Here is an 18,789-nt window from a genome sequence, read left to right as displayed (position 1 = left end):
TACCCTGAAAATTTACAGAAAAGCAACAATTTTAATGATCAACAAATCATTAAAGTGATTTATTTACAAAAGAATACCAGACATTGGCTGGTTTCAGCTATTTAAATGTAATATTTCTGGGTTTTGGACTGTTGGTCAGACAAAACTTGCAATCTAATCAACAGATTCATCAATAATGAAAATAACCATTAGTTGCAGCCCTGCATAGTGTATATCATGTGGAATAATGCAAGTATGGAATTAGGACACACTGCAGCCCATAAATGTATTGTTAGCAAAGTGAACCTTTTAGATTAATTATCTAATTGTCTTAATAAATAAACATAACTTGATTTTCTATTTGATTTTGGTTTTCAAGGCTTTTACTGGAGTCTAACTCAGCTGATGAAACTTTTTATACCTCCAGGGCAGCTCTGTTTCTCAGAAATGATGACTAATACTTCAATATTTACTTATGCAGTGGTGGTCCATTGATTCCAGCCACCAAACACAGGAATAAATGTCCATCTCTTCCTCAACATCTGTTGTTCAGGCATTCTTTAGTACAGCATTGTGACCTTAACAGCTCCAGTCAGCTGCTCAGTGGGCAGCAGAAGAAGAATGTGGTCCTACCGGGCAGCTCCCAGGTTAGAAAATGTGCAAGAAATTGGGTCTTGCCCTGAAGAAAAGTGCGAAGTGAATCTTCTACAGGTGAAGAAAGGTTAAACAGAAATTTTAGAAGTAATCCGTTTGGCCTACCAGGATAGCACTCGGTGCATTTTAGGTTCCAGCCCTGATAACAAACCACAGCCAGTGCTTCAGTTCAGTATAGATATTGGTGTGTTTTCTAAAACCAAATATTAATTGAATAGAAATACCTTGACTTCCAGAGTTTTTGACAACCTTGGCAAAGGAGAACCTTTATGGCAGATGAAGATAACCTGCACAAAACAAGCTAGTTTCCATGCACTGAAAATCTGTCAGTCAGCGGATACACCAAAACTACAATAATAAATTGTGCTGTGTACCGACATCCTTTGTGAATTGGAACAGCATCCACCATCCTTTTTATATTGCTGAGTTGTTGATAACAGACATGGGAAGGTAAAAAAAGAGAAAAATGCCTGTGAGTGTACATTTGCCCTCAAATAGGAGCACTGAATCAGTCAAAATGCAGGTAAATGCAGCAGCACAAAGGGTCTTCAAATACACGGCCTCAAGGCACTTTTTGTATTTGTGTTCAGAGGAAAAGCTGAGCTGGGTTTAGAAATCAAAATGATGTGTGCACAATTTTTAGTTTTTGCATAAGAGCAGTAACATTGGGAATTATTTCTGTCTTCTTCTTCTTTTTCTTCTTCTTCTTCTTCTTTTTTTTTTACATTTTAAGCTCTTAGCTAGTGCTCTCAAGCTTAAATTAACTAAATTAGTCTCAAACTTTAATTAATGCATTTTGTCACCATTTCTAGCAGCCAATAATGAGTTGTCAAAACCACACACAAACAGCAGAATAATTGCAGTATAAACTATTCCCGTGTTCCTTGAATACTCATGTAATGTTAACAGTTGAGGAGATGTAGAGAGCCAAACAGATGTTTTTCCCAACAATGTCTGGAAATATTCAGCAGCAGTGTGTCAAGCTGAGAGAAGATGTTTACAAACCTGGGCAGCTGGTGAGACATGGATTCCAAAGAATTTAACAAGATCCAGAAGCCTTTATTGATTTTTTGGCGAATGTATGCTGCAAAGTAGAAAATAAAAAAAAAAAAAATACATCACTTGGCTGCCTTCTTCAGGGTACAGCAGTGAATAAATCTATGTTTAGAGAGGGAGAGAAGGAGGTAACATTGATATGTGCCACCAGCCAATGCTGCTAAATCCAAATCTGCCTGCTCTTCAAAGCTCTGTTTCAGTGTTACCAGACATTGTTTGGTGATCCTACATCATGTTAAAAACCCAGCTCATCACTTCTGACATACTGTAATTGATGCGATATGGAGGATGCAGTTTGTTTCCATTATGCACTTGATTCAGTGGAGTTAAAACGCAGGCTCAATGGCTCTAGGGTTCACATTAAGGTTGTCAGAAATTTGCTATTCTCATCTCGTTGTTTGACCCTTTTTTAATAGGAAAGCTTGCTGGAGATGAATTCAAAACTGCAGGGAGGTTTGTTGATGGATGACACTGACGGATGGGGGCAATGTATGAAAATGTCAATAGACAAATCTTGGCTGCAGATGGAAGTAGCCCAGTCGGCGTTACTGTGGTGGCACCTCACTTGTAAACCGGCATATAACACTGTAATTTATATAAAAGTATCTCAATGTTTGGACGTTTTTGCCAAGAAATATGGTGTCCAGTAAAAGCAGTTGCTGAAAGTAAGCTACTCCACACAGAACTTTTAACATCCAGACTGTGGAGGTTAGACAGAAGCGATTTGTCAATGTTATTTTTTCTCAGAGTCTGCGTCATAATTCATTTCTGACTATTTGATAGAGACTGAATAACTTCCACTCTCACACCGACTACCTTAATGCCAGAGGGAGCGACTGCCAACTCCATGATTAACCCAAACTCTGCTTTCATTGTCAGTGTAAATGTATTCAGTTCCACTCTGCCACTGCGGTAATAGCGGTGGTGCTTGAGAGCGTGACAAATCCTAACAGATTTGTCAATAAGTAGCATGTTGATCACTCAAAAGTTGGACTTTTGATTAATCAAAGAAGAAGACCAAGAGTCTACAGCAACTCTACAGTGGTACTTTGAGCTAAATACTAACATCAACATGCTAACATGCTCACAATAACAATAATAGCAGGTATAACTTGGTGTTTACCATGTTCATCATCTTAGTTTATCTGTTAGCATGCTAAAATTTGCTAATAAATAGCTATAAACACAAAGTACAGCTGAACTTGATGGGAATGCAAGCCAGATAGCTGATGATTCTGTCAAATTTGGTTGAGTTTAGGCAATAAATGGGTCAGTAATGACAACAGCGAGTGGGGTTTTGGTCTAAAAATGGCTCGTCTCCAGCCAGCTTCACACTCAGTAAGAAATCATTGCGCTTGGCAGATATTCCCACCTTGTTTTGGATTCAAACTGGCAATCTTCCAGACAGAGCCCAGCCAATTTTAATCGGCCAATATTGGCCTATCGCAGATATATCGGTATCATATCAGTATCAGCTTATATGTTGTATGATATCTGCTGATATTTTTTTATTTCTTAAAGTTATAAAGTTATATATTTTATATTTATAAGGAATATCAGCCAATATATTCATCTGAATTTTTTTATAATATTTGGTATCGGCCCCAAAAATCCAGTGTTCGGTCGGGCTCTACTTCCAGGTACCGGCCTTGTTCTGTACTGCCAAGGTTATAAGAGTCTTAGAGACTTTTAGTTTCAACTTAGGGCAAGCATCTTCCTTGCTTTAAAGGTCTCCACCAAATACAAGGACACTTTACAGCAAATGTATCTTTAAAGGAATGAAAGCAAATGGGCAAATTTCCCCTACAGCAGATTGCCTGTAATGGAAATTTAGAACTTTGAAGTCTAATTATTTCTAGACTGCACATTGTATCTCCATATTGTAACCTACAAATGCGAGTTGGGAGTTTGGAAAAGTTTTTACTGCAGTACCTCTGTTATAAAAACCACAATCTTTGGGTAAACACTCATCAAAATGTGATCTGAATACTCAAAACAAAAGCATGTGGTGAATATAACTTTTAAGCTTTCTAAGTGCATGGCTTCCTAAAGCAAACATACCTCATGTAGTTATTGTGTTTGAAAACATTACTGTAATGCATTTTTCCTGTCTCCCCGTCAGTCTCTGGCATTTAGCCTGTTGATATTTACACAGGGGTGAGGGTTTGGGGAGGGGGGGGGGGGGGGTTGGCGCAATGTTTATTCAGTTCCTTTGGCATGGCTTCCCATTTGCCTTCTAATTACTCTGTACTCAGAATGCCTCAGACGGATGTGAGGAGTAGCAGCAGGCTCAATTGGATGCAGTGTCACGAAACACATCAGGGACGGATACTCCCCACTTGTTAAAGCCCCCAGATCAATCCAAACCCCTTTCCACCACTCTGCTTTACTCCCTGCATGGTCAGTCTCTGTCTGTTTATGTCTGTTTCATCTCCTCTGTCATCCCCTCTGTCTGCATCTCGTCTATGCTCTTTTGCTTCTCTCCTTCATGTCTGAGCTCACTTCTCTCTCGTTTCGTCTCAGCTCTCGATGCTTGTTCCCGCTCTTTGTTTCATCTCCCATCCAAGGATATCTTTAGGTTTTTAGAAGACAATATGTAAGACTTTTTAAGACCTTTTGTACTGCTGCTTGGATTTGGATTTAAGACCAACTTTGAAGACAATCAAGGTGACAAAGCTGGCAAAATCATCTGCCATCCACAAATAGCAAAAGAAACAATGATAGGAAATTAAAAGAAAGGAAATTAAGTCCAATGAAACAGATCCAATGGACCCTGTCCTAATTTCTATCACATAAGAACCTCAGAAGACTAAGAGGCATACCATTGCATGATGAATCAAGAGCTAGCATGCGACTGATGCATGACTCTTGCCACAAAGCCATTGTAGCAAGGTACTGTAATGATCTCAACCTCTGATTTATGCGTTTGGCACTTCATATTATAGGTTACAAATATGACCTTTAATGCATATATTACAGTTATTTCTGTGCTTTATTAAAGAATTCATTGAAAGCATTTAACATTATTGAAAAGACTAATATACCTATCATTTATGTGTCTATTTAAATCGTTGGTGATATGTATTTTTTATTATTTGAATTAATGTGACCATATTTAAAGATCAATATAGATTTTGGTGTCAGTCCCTTAAATACAAAAAGCAAGGACTTCTTCTTTGACTCATGTAGTGGAAAGAAATCCACCAAAGAACACACAGAGAGCAATTTTTTCCACTGACAGTAGCCTCAATAAAGCAGCAGGCAAAGCTCCGACAGGAAATTTGTTTTCAATAATTGCCTGACTTTTTGTTGATAAGTAAAATCTTTCAATTCTGATACAACGGATATGACAGATTGAAAGGCATTTAGGGGGAATTTACTAAATCACATCCTACAGTACAAGATGGCGCAGGCTTTAAAAAAGACTTGGTACAACAAAACAAAGTAAACGGCAACACTTGACAACACAAAATAATGGAATTCACTGACATTTAGAGATTGATTGATAGTGTGTCGAGGTTGGGTTTTTCTTTTAAGAAGGGAAGGACATTTTCATGGAACATTGCCACTTTATAGAACAAGTCCAGTTTGATTTCACAAAGCTAATGTGACGGGGGGGGGGGGGAGCGAAAACAATGTTTTGCATATCGCTGCTGCAATGTCAAAGCTCTCCTGAAATGTTGTGTGTGTTTGATGTTTCACTTCAGTGGAGAGATTACCTGCTCCTGGTGATATAACTCCGTCAAAGCCAATTAGTTGGTGTCTGTTGGTGACTGTTTTTTTGTTACTTTTCCCTCCAGGTAGTTGATAGTTTAGGAAATGCAAGGTTTTTACAAGTATGGAAGGAACAAGCGCTGTTGTAGATTCTACAAAAAGCATACAGGCTGTCCTTAAATGATTAAAAAGACAAAAAAAAAACTTCTAAAAACTGAATTTAGTTTGTAAGACTTTTAAAGGAACTATCTGTACTTTTTCTTTCTGTCTCTTCTGATGTTGAGTGGCCTAGGGTCACACCAGAGGGCCTTCCCCTCCTCCCCGAGTTTCATTACAGCCACAGTAGGATATATACACAACAAACTGATTGAACCTCCTCTTCCTCTGCTCTCTCCTCACCCTCCTCCCTCTTCTCCTCCTCTGCCTCACGTTTGATGTCTTACTTTTGCCACACTTATTTTTCATCTCTCTCCCTCCTCTGCCATTTTTAATTTTTTTCTCTCTTCTCCTCTTCACCCCTTGTGTCTCGATTCCTATCATCTCCTCCCTCCCACCCTCTCCCTATAATGTCCCTCTCTGTTCCTCCCACTTACCCCCCTCCCTCCCCACCACAGCCAAACCCAAGAACTCAGCCAACGTGGTGACCGTCCAGGCCGGCACCAAGTCAGTGGTGGTGGCCCAGTGCGAGGCGGCGGACGGCAAACCGGCAGCCACCATCAAGTGGCTGGCGTCGGTCGGGGGAAACCACTCGACCAGCACCACGAACGGGCCGGACGGCACAGTAACGGTACGCAGTGAGTATCGGTTGGTTCCCACACCGGCGGACAACGGCAGGGAAGTGACATGCATGGTGGAGCAGAGGACACAGGACCGGCCGTGGGTCCACCCTGTCAAGCTCTCTGTGGAGTGTAAGGAAGACACACACACACACACACACACAAACACACACACTTTTATTTATATCCACATAACGCCAGTACTTCAGGATACTCTCTATCATCTCAAGCCCCCTCACTGCTTATTGATGGACGTTTCACAGATTGCTAATTATAAGTTAGAACAGTCCATATTTATATCTCAAGCTGTGGAAACACGATGATGACAAACTGATACTTTTAAAACTGTAGTGTGGAACACCTCCTCCACACACTCTCCTCCCAAATCACTTCTAATCCGCTTCTCTAATGACCTAAATAATAAAAACAACATCTGGTCTACTTGCTTTAACATCTGAAAACACATTTTCACTTCTGCATTGTTTCAAAATTGTGGGTGTAACACATGAATACAAATAAAACCTATTCTTCTTTTATTGCATAAGTTTCTATTATGAATGGCTTACAGTATAGAAGTATAAGAAGCAGATTTGTGACAGGCTTTTAACAAATTTGGGATCACGATGTAAACAATGAGAGCTGAGTGACAGGTTGCCAAGTGAATGCACACTACATGAAAATTCAGGACACAGTCTTTATATACTTAGCGTCTGATTCAGTGTGGAGTCTGTCATTATGCAATCAGCCGATGAGACTTCCTTCTAGGTGAATTGTTTGAGGGAACGAGAGCTTAAACCACCTCTGCCTCGGCTGAAGTGCTGTTCTCGTAAACCTTTTATCAACTAAGATATGTTGCCCGCATTATCCATGGTATCCATTTGTTTTACCAATACATTATAACCAATATGATAATGCAAACTTGCAGTACAGTCAGCAAAGGATCACTCTTATTGTGATCCTTTGCTGAGTCGCCATATAACGGCAGGGCGATGCATTAATTGATTCAAGATCGCTGTGTTTGTCACCTTTTCTCCTAAATTGTTAATTTCGTAGCAGATTGTAACAAATGCATCCATCCAGAATTCTTAAATTATATCCAAGATAATGACTGATGACTGTGGTAACTCCCAATCTTCAAGAACAGCCCTCAAAAAGTAAAGAGAATAAAATGATGGCACTTTCACCTTTCTGTACTTTTAGGACTTTTGGCCCTCATTAGTATAGAAAAAGAAGACGACACAAGTTTACACACAAATGTGCACACACACACACATACGCATTCATTTAATCCATTAAATTCCATTCTAATTTACATGGGATTAAAATATTACACAGGTTCAGGGTAGCTTTACAGAGATTTAGGGATGCTGACAGCATCGTCTTAACTGTGTGACCTCGCCGCCGTTTACCGCAAAGATGGAACAGATTGTCTTTGTTCAGCCTCTTTTTTTTAAATCTGCAATTTTTACACGGCATACTCACACACACATAAATTTACAATCAAACTGCCTGTCAAGCTGTTATGAGAAATAAAGTGGAATATAGATAGGAAATTCCTAAAACTTCCTGAAGACAAGACCCCTAGCTACACACACACACATTAACATACACACCTCCATGGCTGTCCATCAAGCTGCCCAATTATCATCCACAAAGTGTGCATCTTTGTATCAACATAAACAACATGTACTATCTATATGTATGTATATGTGTGTGGGAGCGTATATGCACATGAATGTACATTACGTACAGGCAGACAACCACACATGCACTCACATGTGAAAACAAACAAACCTGAGAATTCTCACCTGTCAAGCTGTCAGGTGTCTGGTGTGGCTTGTATGACACATACAAACACACAAGCACAGACTTGTTTGTACCTGTGAACTTGTGACAACACCCACTGACACAATGCATTTCTTAACCCTTAACTTAAACCTAATTGTAACCTAATTACCCTAAAACCAATTACCCTTGATTGAAGTTAAGATGGTCCAAAATGTCTTCACTCTCAAAAAATCTCATGTGCAACTAACAATGAACTCATTCTACTTACGAGTATTGCGTGGGCATCCAAAGCCTGGTATATCATGCTCCTTTGTGCCTTAGACATCCTTTGTTGTCCAAAATATATTAAAAACACCACGTCATAATGTCTTGACTTTAAACTAGTTATTTAAAATGTAGAATATAGTGTAAAGGTTGTGATATCTAGCACAACAAGCTAATAAGCTCTGTTACAAGGAACTACTCTCCAGAGACTGAAAATGTGATCGCTTGTATTAGTCTTTGGACCTGTTTACCCTAAAACCAATCACCCTTGATTGCAGTTAAGATGGTCCAAAATGTCTTCACTCTTAAAAGATATGACTAGCGATTTTCTATATTTTTCTCATTGTCAAAAAATCTCATGTGCAGAGCCAAACCAACAATGAACTCACTCTACTTACGAGTATTGTCTGGGTATCCAAAGCCTGGTATATCATGCTCCTTTGTGCCTTAGACATCCTTTGTTGTCCAAAATCTATTAAAAACACCACATATCATTATGTCTTGACTTTAAACTAGTTATTTAAAATGTAGAATATAGTATAAAGGTTGTGATATGTAGCACAACAAGCTAATAAGCTCTGTTACAAGGAACTACTCTCCAGAGACTGAAAATGTGATCTTTGGAGCTGTTTCTGAACAAACTAATGTGCCCAAACTCTTTGGGGCAAAGGAGAACATGTCATCCAGTGCAACAGTGTGGCTCAGTGATGTGTTTTTAATAGTTTTTGGACAACAAGGGAGGTCTACGGGACAGAGGAATAAGATATATCAGCTTTTAGATACGCAATAACAATACTTGTAAATAGATCAATTCAGCTCTGCACATGAGATTTGTTCAAAATAAGAAAAATATAGAAAATGAGCAGCCGTATCGTTTAAGGTGTAACTCAAATTGATCCTCAAAATGATAGAAGTACCATAACACGCACATATACAAACACACGCTCACTGTGACTCCTCACTGTGTATGTGTTAGTTTAGTGATGGTGTGAGGGATCATGTCTCCTGTCAGCTGTATAACTCAGATCAGCTTTTATAGGTCAACGCTCTCTGGGAGGAACACACACACACATATATACACACACACACACACACACACACACACACAGACACATACAAGTATCATACACTTACCCTCCTGTCCTGCTTCATCTTTCTCTCCCTGCTTTTGCTTTGACACACGGTCCTCACACTCCTCTCTCTGTTTCTCTCTCCCCGTTTCCTTCTCAATCTCTCTCTGTCTTTTGATTTTTTTTTTCCACATGAAAAGGGTGAAGGGAAAGAGAGCCACTAAGCTTTTCTGTTCTACCGGTTTTAGCTTCCCACACGTCGCTTTGGTTTGACTTTACTTGAACATAAGGCTCTTAGGAGAGTAACAATAACTGATTTTCTCTTCCTCCTTGTATAAACGTGGCTTGATTTTTGGGAGGAAAAGCTCTTTAAGGTAGAGCTGAGCTTAAACACGTACACGCAGGGCCTACCAGACACGTTGAGGTTTTGCAACATGCTGAGACAGATTAGTAAAACATCTTCGAACGGCCAAGATTTTTATAGACAGTTTGTCATCCAACATACTGTCACACATCTCCCTCATGTTACTAAAATACGCATGTTGCCTGTGACCAGACTGTGACCTGCTTTCTATCAAGTCGTTCCATACGTTAGCCTCCCTCAGTTTACAGATGTCATGAACCACATATTCCAGGTGAAAAGAGAGAGAGGATCTAGCACAGCTTGTTAGCTCGCTCACAAGGGCGCACTATAGAGTTTTAAAGTATGCGAATCATCAGTACAAAAGGGCAACTGCAGAAAAATTAAAAAATCCGGTTCTTTGATTTAAAAAGTCAAAGGTACAAGTCTGAATATATAAAAATGTAAGCAGAGAAAAGTACGATTACTAAAGAACCTTTGCTTAAAATTCTGTTGTGTGTGTGTGTTACTATTGAAGGTGAAAGAAGGAGGTGAAATTCACTTTTAGATTCGAGGTCAATTTTGGATTCATTTGGCAACTTTGTGTTTTGTTCCCAACTGCAGCAATGAAGCATTTACAGCTCTGACTTGCTCCACTGACAGGCTTCTCCTTGATGGCAATAGCCTAACCTAAGGCTCAAAAAAATATAATTTCCCAAAGAAGTTATTAAAATTGATTGCCACAACATAAACCTAAACCATAAATCATTATATTATCCTAGAGACTCCTGAGTTCATGCAGTATGTTGAGGAACACTAGGGAATGTACAGTCCTACTCCTACTTTACAACCCTATAATTAGCTACAGTCGCTAGCTACAGAAGCATAGGCCGCCATTCTTTCTGGATTGGCAAGACCGGACAATGACATAATCTGGTTTTCTCAGAATCCCCAGAGCCACCACACAAGACAGTGCATGGAAATGTTAAACTGTCTTTATGAACCTCAATTCCATTACCTCTTTCCTGTCTTTATTTTCCTGACATGATATGAAATAAAAAAAACCCACATCCTGTATCAACTGTCTCTCTCTTTCTCACTTTCAGACCCCCCATCTGTGACCATAGAGGGATACGACCACAACTGGTACGTCGGCCGCTCCGACGCCGTGCTCCTCTGCACGGCCAACGCCAACCCCGCGCCCACCACCGTCACCTGGACCGCGTAAGAATCCGTCCATCTGTGCAGTCGAACCGTCTCGCCTCGCCTCCCTCAGAGAGAGTGACAGATTCTCTAATTATTGCTATAATCACAACATAAGTGCGCACAACAATCGCTCCTCTTTAATGATCATTTCTTAGTAATTTTTTGATAAAAACAAATGCTCTTAACATCTCGTCCTGATAGACAGATGGCGTGCTGTGCTGTGTGTGTGTGTGTGTGTGGTTTTCTTGATGAATATTGAGCAGGGAAACAGAACGGCTGTTCACATGTCTGTGATTTTCCTCACATTAATGCCGTCTTTGAATATCACAGTCACAAATTCTTTCTCTCTTTTGCTTTTTTTTCTTCCTATATATCTCTTCCAATCTTTCTCTCTTTCATCTTTTCTCTCCCCCTCTCCCACTGATTTGTCTTTTTTTAATTTGTTTTGCTTCATCTTATTTAATCCTATACCTCAAAACATATGCTCTCCTCACTCTTCTTTACTTTTCTCCCTTACTCTTTCCTCATTCTTCTTTTTTCTTCTGATATCCCTCATTTCCTCTGTCCTTTTCTCCTGCATCCTATGTTCTCTTTTCCTCCCTCCACCCTACCTGATACCCTCTTCACCACCTCACTCCCTCTTTATTCCTTTCCTCTTTCCTTCCCACCTTTTTTATTCCTTTCTCCTCCTTCTTTCTTCTCTCCAGGGTGTCCGGTCCTTTGCCAGACACAGTGGTGGTGGACGGCAACAAGCTGACGGTGAGGAAGGTGGACGACGCCGTCAACACCACCTTCATCTGCGAGGTCGAGAACAAGCACGGGACCAGCAAGCACCAGATCACCACCATCGTCAACGGTGAGTCCGTCGACCCCGCAGGCGACACACACCCACACGCGTAGATGCTGCACACGTGCGGAAGCGTGCACAGATGCGCACAACATAGAGATACATGTATATTTACTCGCAAACATGATGATCACACACAGGTGATACAACATCCCATCAAACACAACAGGATCATTTTCTCAAACAGCATGTAATTACCGCCTGCATACACACACACACACTGTTAGCGATGGTAGTTAGCTCATTTTACTCCACACATTATCCCGTGAACAGGTGTACGGTGCAAATGTACAGCGTGTTGTGTGTACCTGGACACACTCAGACACACACGCAGCCATTTGCATGCACAATACAGTCCACCATCTCTCCTCAAACATGCACTTGCACACATGCATGCACAGAAACACAAATCTCTCGCACTCACACACACACACACACACATGCTGGGATCAGGGCTGATCTAAGAGCTGCAGGGATTCTGGTTTCTCTCAATCTCCACATTGGATTTTATTTTTCATGTTTTCCTCCTTGCTGGCCGGCTTTCAGTGAGGCGCGGCGGAGGCTTTTGATTGACCCTTTCACCACAGCAGGGCCAAATTGCAGGACAAGGGCCAACTCCGAATGTTTATAACTTCAGATCGAAACCACTCTCTTGAAACCGGAGTCTATACGGCCGGACTGCGAGCAGGAAACTGTAGCCCTGCTGGACGTAAATTAAATGTGAATAGTGGTTTATGAGTCTGGGAGTAGGCCCTCGTTAGAGTGTTTTGGCCCTGCAGTGAACGCGACAGTGTTGGTATTGTTTGAGGGTTTCTAAATTCTTCCATGGGGTTGGTGTGAGCCAGTTTGCCCAGATTTGTTTTCTTTCTTTCCTTTTTTAATACCAATTCTTTTATTTTGTACCCAATATTCTTTAACATGAACTAACACATCCTTAAGCGTAAGTGCTCTATCTCTCTTCTTTTTCTTTTATCTTTTGATTTCCTCCTTCTGTCTGGTAAGATTATGACGGTTATGTCTGCATGCACTCTTGATCTTTCTGCTGGGTCTTGATTTATGACGTTTGCTAGTCCGGTGATTCAGCTGCTGTTACCACGGTGTTCAGTCGGGGTGGTTTTTTTTCCTATCCTCTGCCCTCTGACACTTTCACACATTGATCCGACACACACATACCTCTACACTCAAGCACACACACACACACACACACACACACACAAACCCAAGAACGTGTCCGCTTGCTGAAATGCTTCACTACGCATCAGCAGGCAGGCCTTGAAACCTGTGTCTTTTTTTTTTTTTTTTTTTTTATCAATCAGTGTGTGTTCCCGCAGTGTTGAACTCCACACTGCCTGCTTGACTGGTCAAAATGCTTCCCTTCCTTCTTCTACAATTCTTTTTTTTTGTGATGAATTAGTTTGAATAATCACCGTGTTGAGCTTCACAAAAACAAAAAAAAACACAACAACAACAAAAAAAATTCTATTCTTTTGCCAAAAGACAGTGAAAAAGCTACATTTAGAAGATCCGTGGGAAATCAGAGCTGGAGATTTGAATTGTCTCCTCTGAGAACAAAGATGCTTTGTAGCCAGGCGGTGTGTTGGGAGGGATGTGTGGGAGGTTCAGAAGAGGCTAAGCTGCTACTGTTCTTGTTGGAAGCATAGCATTGTGACTGACTCAAAGTATCAGGGAGGGTACTCTTTCCCCCCTTCTAGCACACACAAACACACGCATACTGTAAGCTTAACACACTGAAATCCCTTACAGACACATGTAAAATCCCTCAACGTCCTCACATGGCTCACACACTCACACACACACACACATACAAGCACTTTGAGGACACACACACACACGCATATACACACACGTTTTATCTTTCCAAGTACCTGAGATCAAGCCCAGACTTTGTGATTCATCTTCCTCTGTGTTAAATGTGTCCTTGGCGTTTGATGGTTCGCTTGTGTTCCATCTCGGTAAAGTGACTAGTTGGGTATAAAGTAAGGCGAGGTGTGGGTTGACAGAGCACTTTGCTCAGTGAACAAAGATGGTGGCAGATGTTTCTACTGTTTTGTTTGGCATTTTAACCGACACACTCATCCAAAGCGACTTCCTATGAGCAGATAAGGGAGTGAGTGATGTATTGCTCAAGGAAGTCAAGTGACTCTGGCTGTACATGCGCCACCTTGTTATATCTCACAAAAATATCCTCACTACATCTAATTGTATCATTTCAGATTATTCTACACAATATCAGCTGTACAGAATCCGAGCTTTGACCGACCAGGTATTCAATTATTCATTTTACAAGTGTCATTCAAGTTGGTGTCAACGTGCGAAGGCCAGCTCTCCTTGAAGGCTGTTGGACGATTGTGAACAGATACACACCGTGAAAGAAAACAGGAAGAGGAATATATAAATTATATCTATTTTATTTAACAAAAGCCACAGAGTCAACATTAAGCCGACATTCATCTTACCAGGGCTGCAACTATTGATTGTTTTTTTTCTCAAGTCTCTAAGACATCACAAAACAGTGAGAAATGTCTGTCACAATATTCTAGCGCACAAGGTGATGTCCTTATATCTTATTATGTTCAACATGCATTCAAAAACAAACAAACCCATTCAAGTAGATATAATTTAGACCAAGAAAAGCAGCAAATTCTCACATTTAACTTGGAACCATCCAATCTTTTGCATTTTTGCTTAAACAAAATGACTTAAACGACTCTCCGATTATCTAAATAGTTGCTGATCTTTGCAGCTCTACATAAGTATAAATGCTATGCTAGCTGGCACGAGTCTCTTCAGCATAACAAACTTCAGCCTACTATACTAACACAGCAAAACATAACTATTAACAAAATATGAGATAGAGAGAATGGGAATGGCCCAACATTTTTTAAATAAACACCTTACTGTAGTGAAAGCAGGTGAATCGTGACCTACAACGATAGCCTCCTGCAACACTAACTGGGCCATGAACTCGCTCCACTGGGCCGCTATTTAGATTCTTTTTTTATTTTGCATCGTTCTGATACTGAAGCGGCGTACTGGGAAAACTCTCCGTACTCCAGATGGCCAGTCTGCTGTTGGTAGTGAATCACAACACTTTTGTGGAAGTGATCACATACATGGCTGAACTCATTCGGTCTGATACAGTAGGTTAGTTACAAATTAAAGCACACACACCAGCAGTTAAACCACTGAACACACAGGAAGAATTTGTCATGTACCCTCTGTGCTAAAACATGATACCACCTCCCCAGTTTAAACAGTTCTATCAGTCAAAACAGTCAATTCAGGAAACAAGCTGCCAACCTAAACACTAGTAATCAAATAGCTGAATAGACTTTTAAAAGACTGTTTACACTGAGTGAAACATGTATGTATCAAACCAAGCCTTTTTAATTATATTACAACTCAGCTCAGATCTGGTATGTGACATTTTGTACCATGCAATAGATGGCTTATGGTATTTTTCCATACAGCTAGGAAACCCGTGCTGAGTCATGCAACTGGAACTTCTGATGCTTGCAATGCTTGAATGGTTTTTCATAGGACAGCACTGCACGCTACAAGTTTACCGTCATGATGTGTTGGAGGTGTGCTGGTTTACACACATGACAATAGGTGCATGTTCTCTCTTCTTCTACCATCCCTCCCTGCAACTTTTAAAACTGATCCAGTCAATGCTGAACTTAAAACGTAATATCTTTGTGGTATATCCCAATTTTACTCAACTAAACACTGCCAAACTTGGTGATATATATGCATGGCTTTTTGCAGCCACCAGCTCACAATAAAAGCATCCCAGCAATCGACAGTAGAACGTTTTTAGTACTGGCAGATTTCCCCAAAGGTGCTATCTCTTCTTCTCTCTCAATTTGCAGCTTAAGTGTAGTTGATTATGGCTTATTTTAGGGTGCAGCTAGCATGGAAGTCATCATCATTGAGAGCCCTCCTCTCAGGGTTTTTCACTTACTCAGAAAAGGCTTTCTGTCTTACCGTAACGCGGTGCCTTTTCAGTAAAACCAAAATATATCATTTCTTTGAATTGGAGTGATCTGGCTTTTGTGCAGAAAACATTTGTGTGTCCTGAAGAAAAAACCATTATGAGTAAACCACTTGCCACTAACTGTAGTGATAGAAGCCAGTTCCTCTCAGCGTGAGATCTAAACTGTCAAGCGCGAAAGGCCCTGGCTCTCAATAATGTAACAGTTAATACCCCGGCACTTTGTGTACACAGGCCCAACACACCCCGCTAATTTCCCTGCTGAGAACTGTTAACAGCTCTTCTCTGTTCTGTTAAATGGTAGATGAAAGCACCGTGCTGTCTGGCTTTTCTGCTGCCGTCAAGCAGCCCCGTCACGTGTCGTGTTTCCCCCCCTCCCCTCACCTTCCCTCCCCTCGCCCCAGCCTCCACCGGGGCTATGACTTAGAGGAGATGGAGGTGGAGGAGGAGGAGGAGGAGGAGGAGGAGGAGGAGGTGCGTGGTTGCAGAGAAAGAGATTGAGGAAGAGAGGCGTGAGGCAGGACGAGGAGGAAAAAGAGGCTTAATGGGGAAGAGGAAGAAAGAAGAGGAGGATGAGGAGAGGAAGGAAGTAGTGAAGGAGGATGAGGAAGAGTTGGAGACAGATGAGCTAGGATGGCACTTTCTGCACTTTCACCTAATAAGCGCACACACACACATACACGGGGTCTATCTTTTTCTGATGCACCTCAATCTCTCCGGAGTAAACTCTACTTTAAGACAGCCAGAGATTTTTTTTTTTTCTTAAGCGTTTTGCTGACGAGAGTGAAACTTTTTAAACGAAACATCACCGCATAAAACACACATACACACATCTCCGCAACCCCACCCTGAAAACCCCATCCGTTAACACGCACATGATGCCAACTATGCATGGCTTGCTTGGTTGCCACGGCGCCAGCTGGATCTGCCCAGCGCACCGTGCACACACACACACAGAGATGGAGGGAGAGGATGTTGGCAGAAAAAAAATGATTGGAGTGGAGGATGGGAGTGGATATGAGGTGGGGTGGGCAGCGGGAAAAAAAAAAAGACCGCAAAGAGATTGCAGAAGGACTGAAAACCGAGATAAAAGAGAGCATCGGGGATGGAGAGAGGGCGAAAAAAAAATCTGAGAGCGATGGAGAGGCACAAACAGCGGTAACAGCGGGGGGAGAGCGACAGGAAAGTCCTCTAAAAAGTCTGATGACTTCGAGTCCCATTTGAAAGACCGAGCTGGCAGAAGGCTGTGACCCCCTCTGTCCTCTACCCCTCTGCCCATCACTCCACCCCCTTCCCATACATCCAGTCCTTTCATGGGGAGTCCAGCTGGCACTGGGCTGGGGGCTGTTGTTGCCGTTCAAACACACACACACACACACACACACACACACACACACACTCACTCATACACAAAGTCACATCTGAGGGGACCAGTGGAGAAGCATTTCCTGGATTGCCTGCGGCAAGCGAGATAGCTGTCCACTGGAAAGACTCATACTCACTTTGTAGACACACACACACACACACACACACACACACATACACACATACAACATTTCACACATGCACACACAGACAAATTGGACCATGTAGCTCTGTGCATAAAATAATCAGATGATCTAGCCATGGGGGAACACGCTGGCACTGAGTCCCTCGGACATAAACCTCAGGCGAACCTCTCTACAGGCTTAATGAAACACAAATACAGTATGCAGATACACACAGACAGGGATGAAGAGTAGCGGAAGAGTTGTAACAGTGTATTATAATTGAAAAATAAATACAATGTAAAATATCTTGATAAAAGGTGAGAAAAAGTAGAGGTTTTTCTTTTAGAATATAAGTCGCTGATTTTGCAAATAATCATTTAAAAACTAAAAAATACATGTATTGTGACACATCCTTTGGTCAGAGACCCCGACATAAACCCACTCTGATGTGTCCTGTACAATATAATGAATGTAAGGCACAATGATGCAAAGCAGAATGTCTTTTCCTGTACTTCTCGTTTTCTTTGGCTCCTCCACGTCTGTTATATTTGTATATCAGGATACCTTCTACATACATACATGTGTTATCATGTGATGTACAGTATGTGTACACAGAAAAATGTTGATAGAAACGTCCTTTATCAGTGTTTTTCCATCCTTTAGTACGCATACTTCCAGACCGCAAACATCCAAAATAATCAAAAAAACAGAATTTGTTTAATTCCCTGGTTTACATGGCTGTTATCTAGCTTCCTGTTATGGAAACCTGCCAAATTCTGTGAGTACATAAAGGTTGTGACATCCACACTCATTAACTCTCCCTGTCTGTTTCACCTACTGACTCTCCTTCATACACACACACACACATATAAACCGATAGCTAACTACCACGCAGCTGCAGTTTTTCGGGGCTTTCTGTGTATATATGATGTGTTGCTACGCTAACAGACAGGAAACGGACGCCTGTTTAGACTACCGCTCAGATCTCATCTGATTTTCACGTCTTGATGGAGCCAATTTAGTTTTCCTCTAGTTTGGGCCCCGGGCTACAGAACTGTAGCATCTGATTGCGCAAAAACGTAGAAAAAAAACATGCTGAATATTTCATGTTGTATATGTGGGAGATGTGGGCGTTTCTGGTTTATTCTTTGTGTTAAATCTGGGATCAGTTTGATGGTTCTTTTTATTTGGATATTAATATCTTCACGCTGCCAAAAAAAAAATGCAAAAGAGCAGATGTCTAACTAAAATAACTCTGTTTATTAACACAAATATTGAAATCCACAAGATGACTAACTGTTCTGGTATGCCTTAATTGAATTATAACAAATATTTTGGATAGAGAATACTGTGCAGAGGGATTTCCTCCACAGTGCTATAATATTTGTTTATTCAAATACTTTGGCAAAATTTGGAAGCCGTGCTGTTTCTTTGTTGTTACCTTATTATTATTTCCACCAGTGTTTCCACCGGCAGCACTCATACAGCTGTGATTTATCAAAGCTGTTTGGCTTTCATTGGTTCCTCCAAAGCTGCTGTAACAAACAGTGTTGTCTGAACTCCACTGCAGCACAGCGTGTTGTATCCGTA

General features: G+C 41.1%; 1 protein-coding gene across 3 annotated transcripts in view; it reads left to right on the top strand.

The window, feature by feature from the left end:
* The window catches only part of pvrl2l (PVR cell adhesion molecule related 2 like), a 297,229-nt gene that overhangs the window by 132,555 nt on the left and 145,885 nt on the right, over positions 1-18,789 (top strand). For all 3 annotated transcript variants that reach the window (XM_044334965.1, XM_044334964.1, XM_044334963.1), the window contains exons 4-6: positions 6,018-6,311; positions 10,748-10,865; positions 11,555-11,703. In XM_044334965.1, the coding sequence (XP_044190900.1) occupies positions 6,018-6,311; positions 10,748-10,865; positions 11,555-11,703 (561 nt within the window). The remainder of the gene's footprint in view (positions 1-6,017; positions 6,312-10,747; positions 10,866-11,554; positions 11,704-18,789) is intronic.

Source organism: Thunnus albacares, chromosome 19, assembly GCF_914725855.1.
Source record: "Thunnus albacares chromosome 19, fThuAlb1.1, whole genome shotgun sequence".
NCBI classification, from domain to species: domain Eukaryota; kingdom Metazoa; phylum Chordata; class Actinopteri; order Scombriformes; family Scombridae; genus Thunnus; species Thunnus albacares.
The sequence above is the reverse complement of the archived record's forward strand: the minus strand, read 5'-3'. Positions and strand labels throughout refer to the sequence as shown.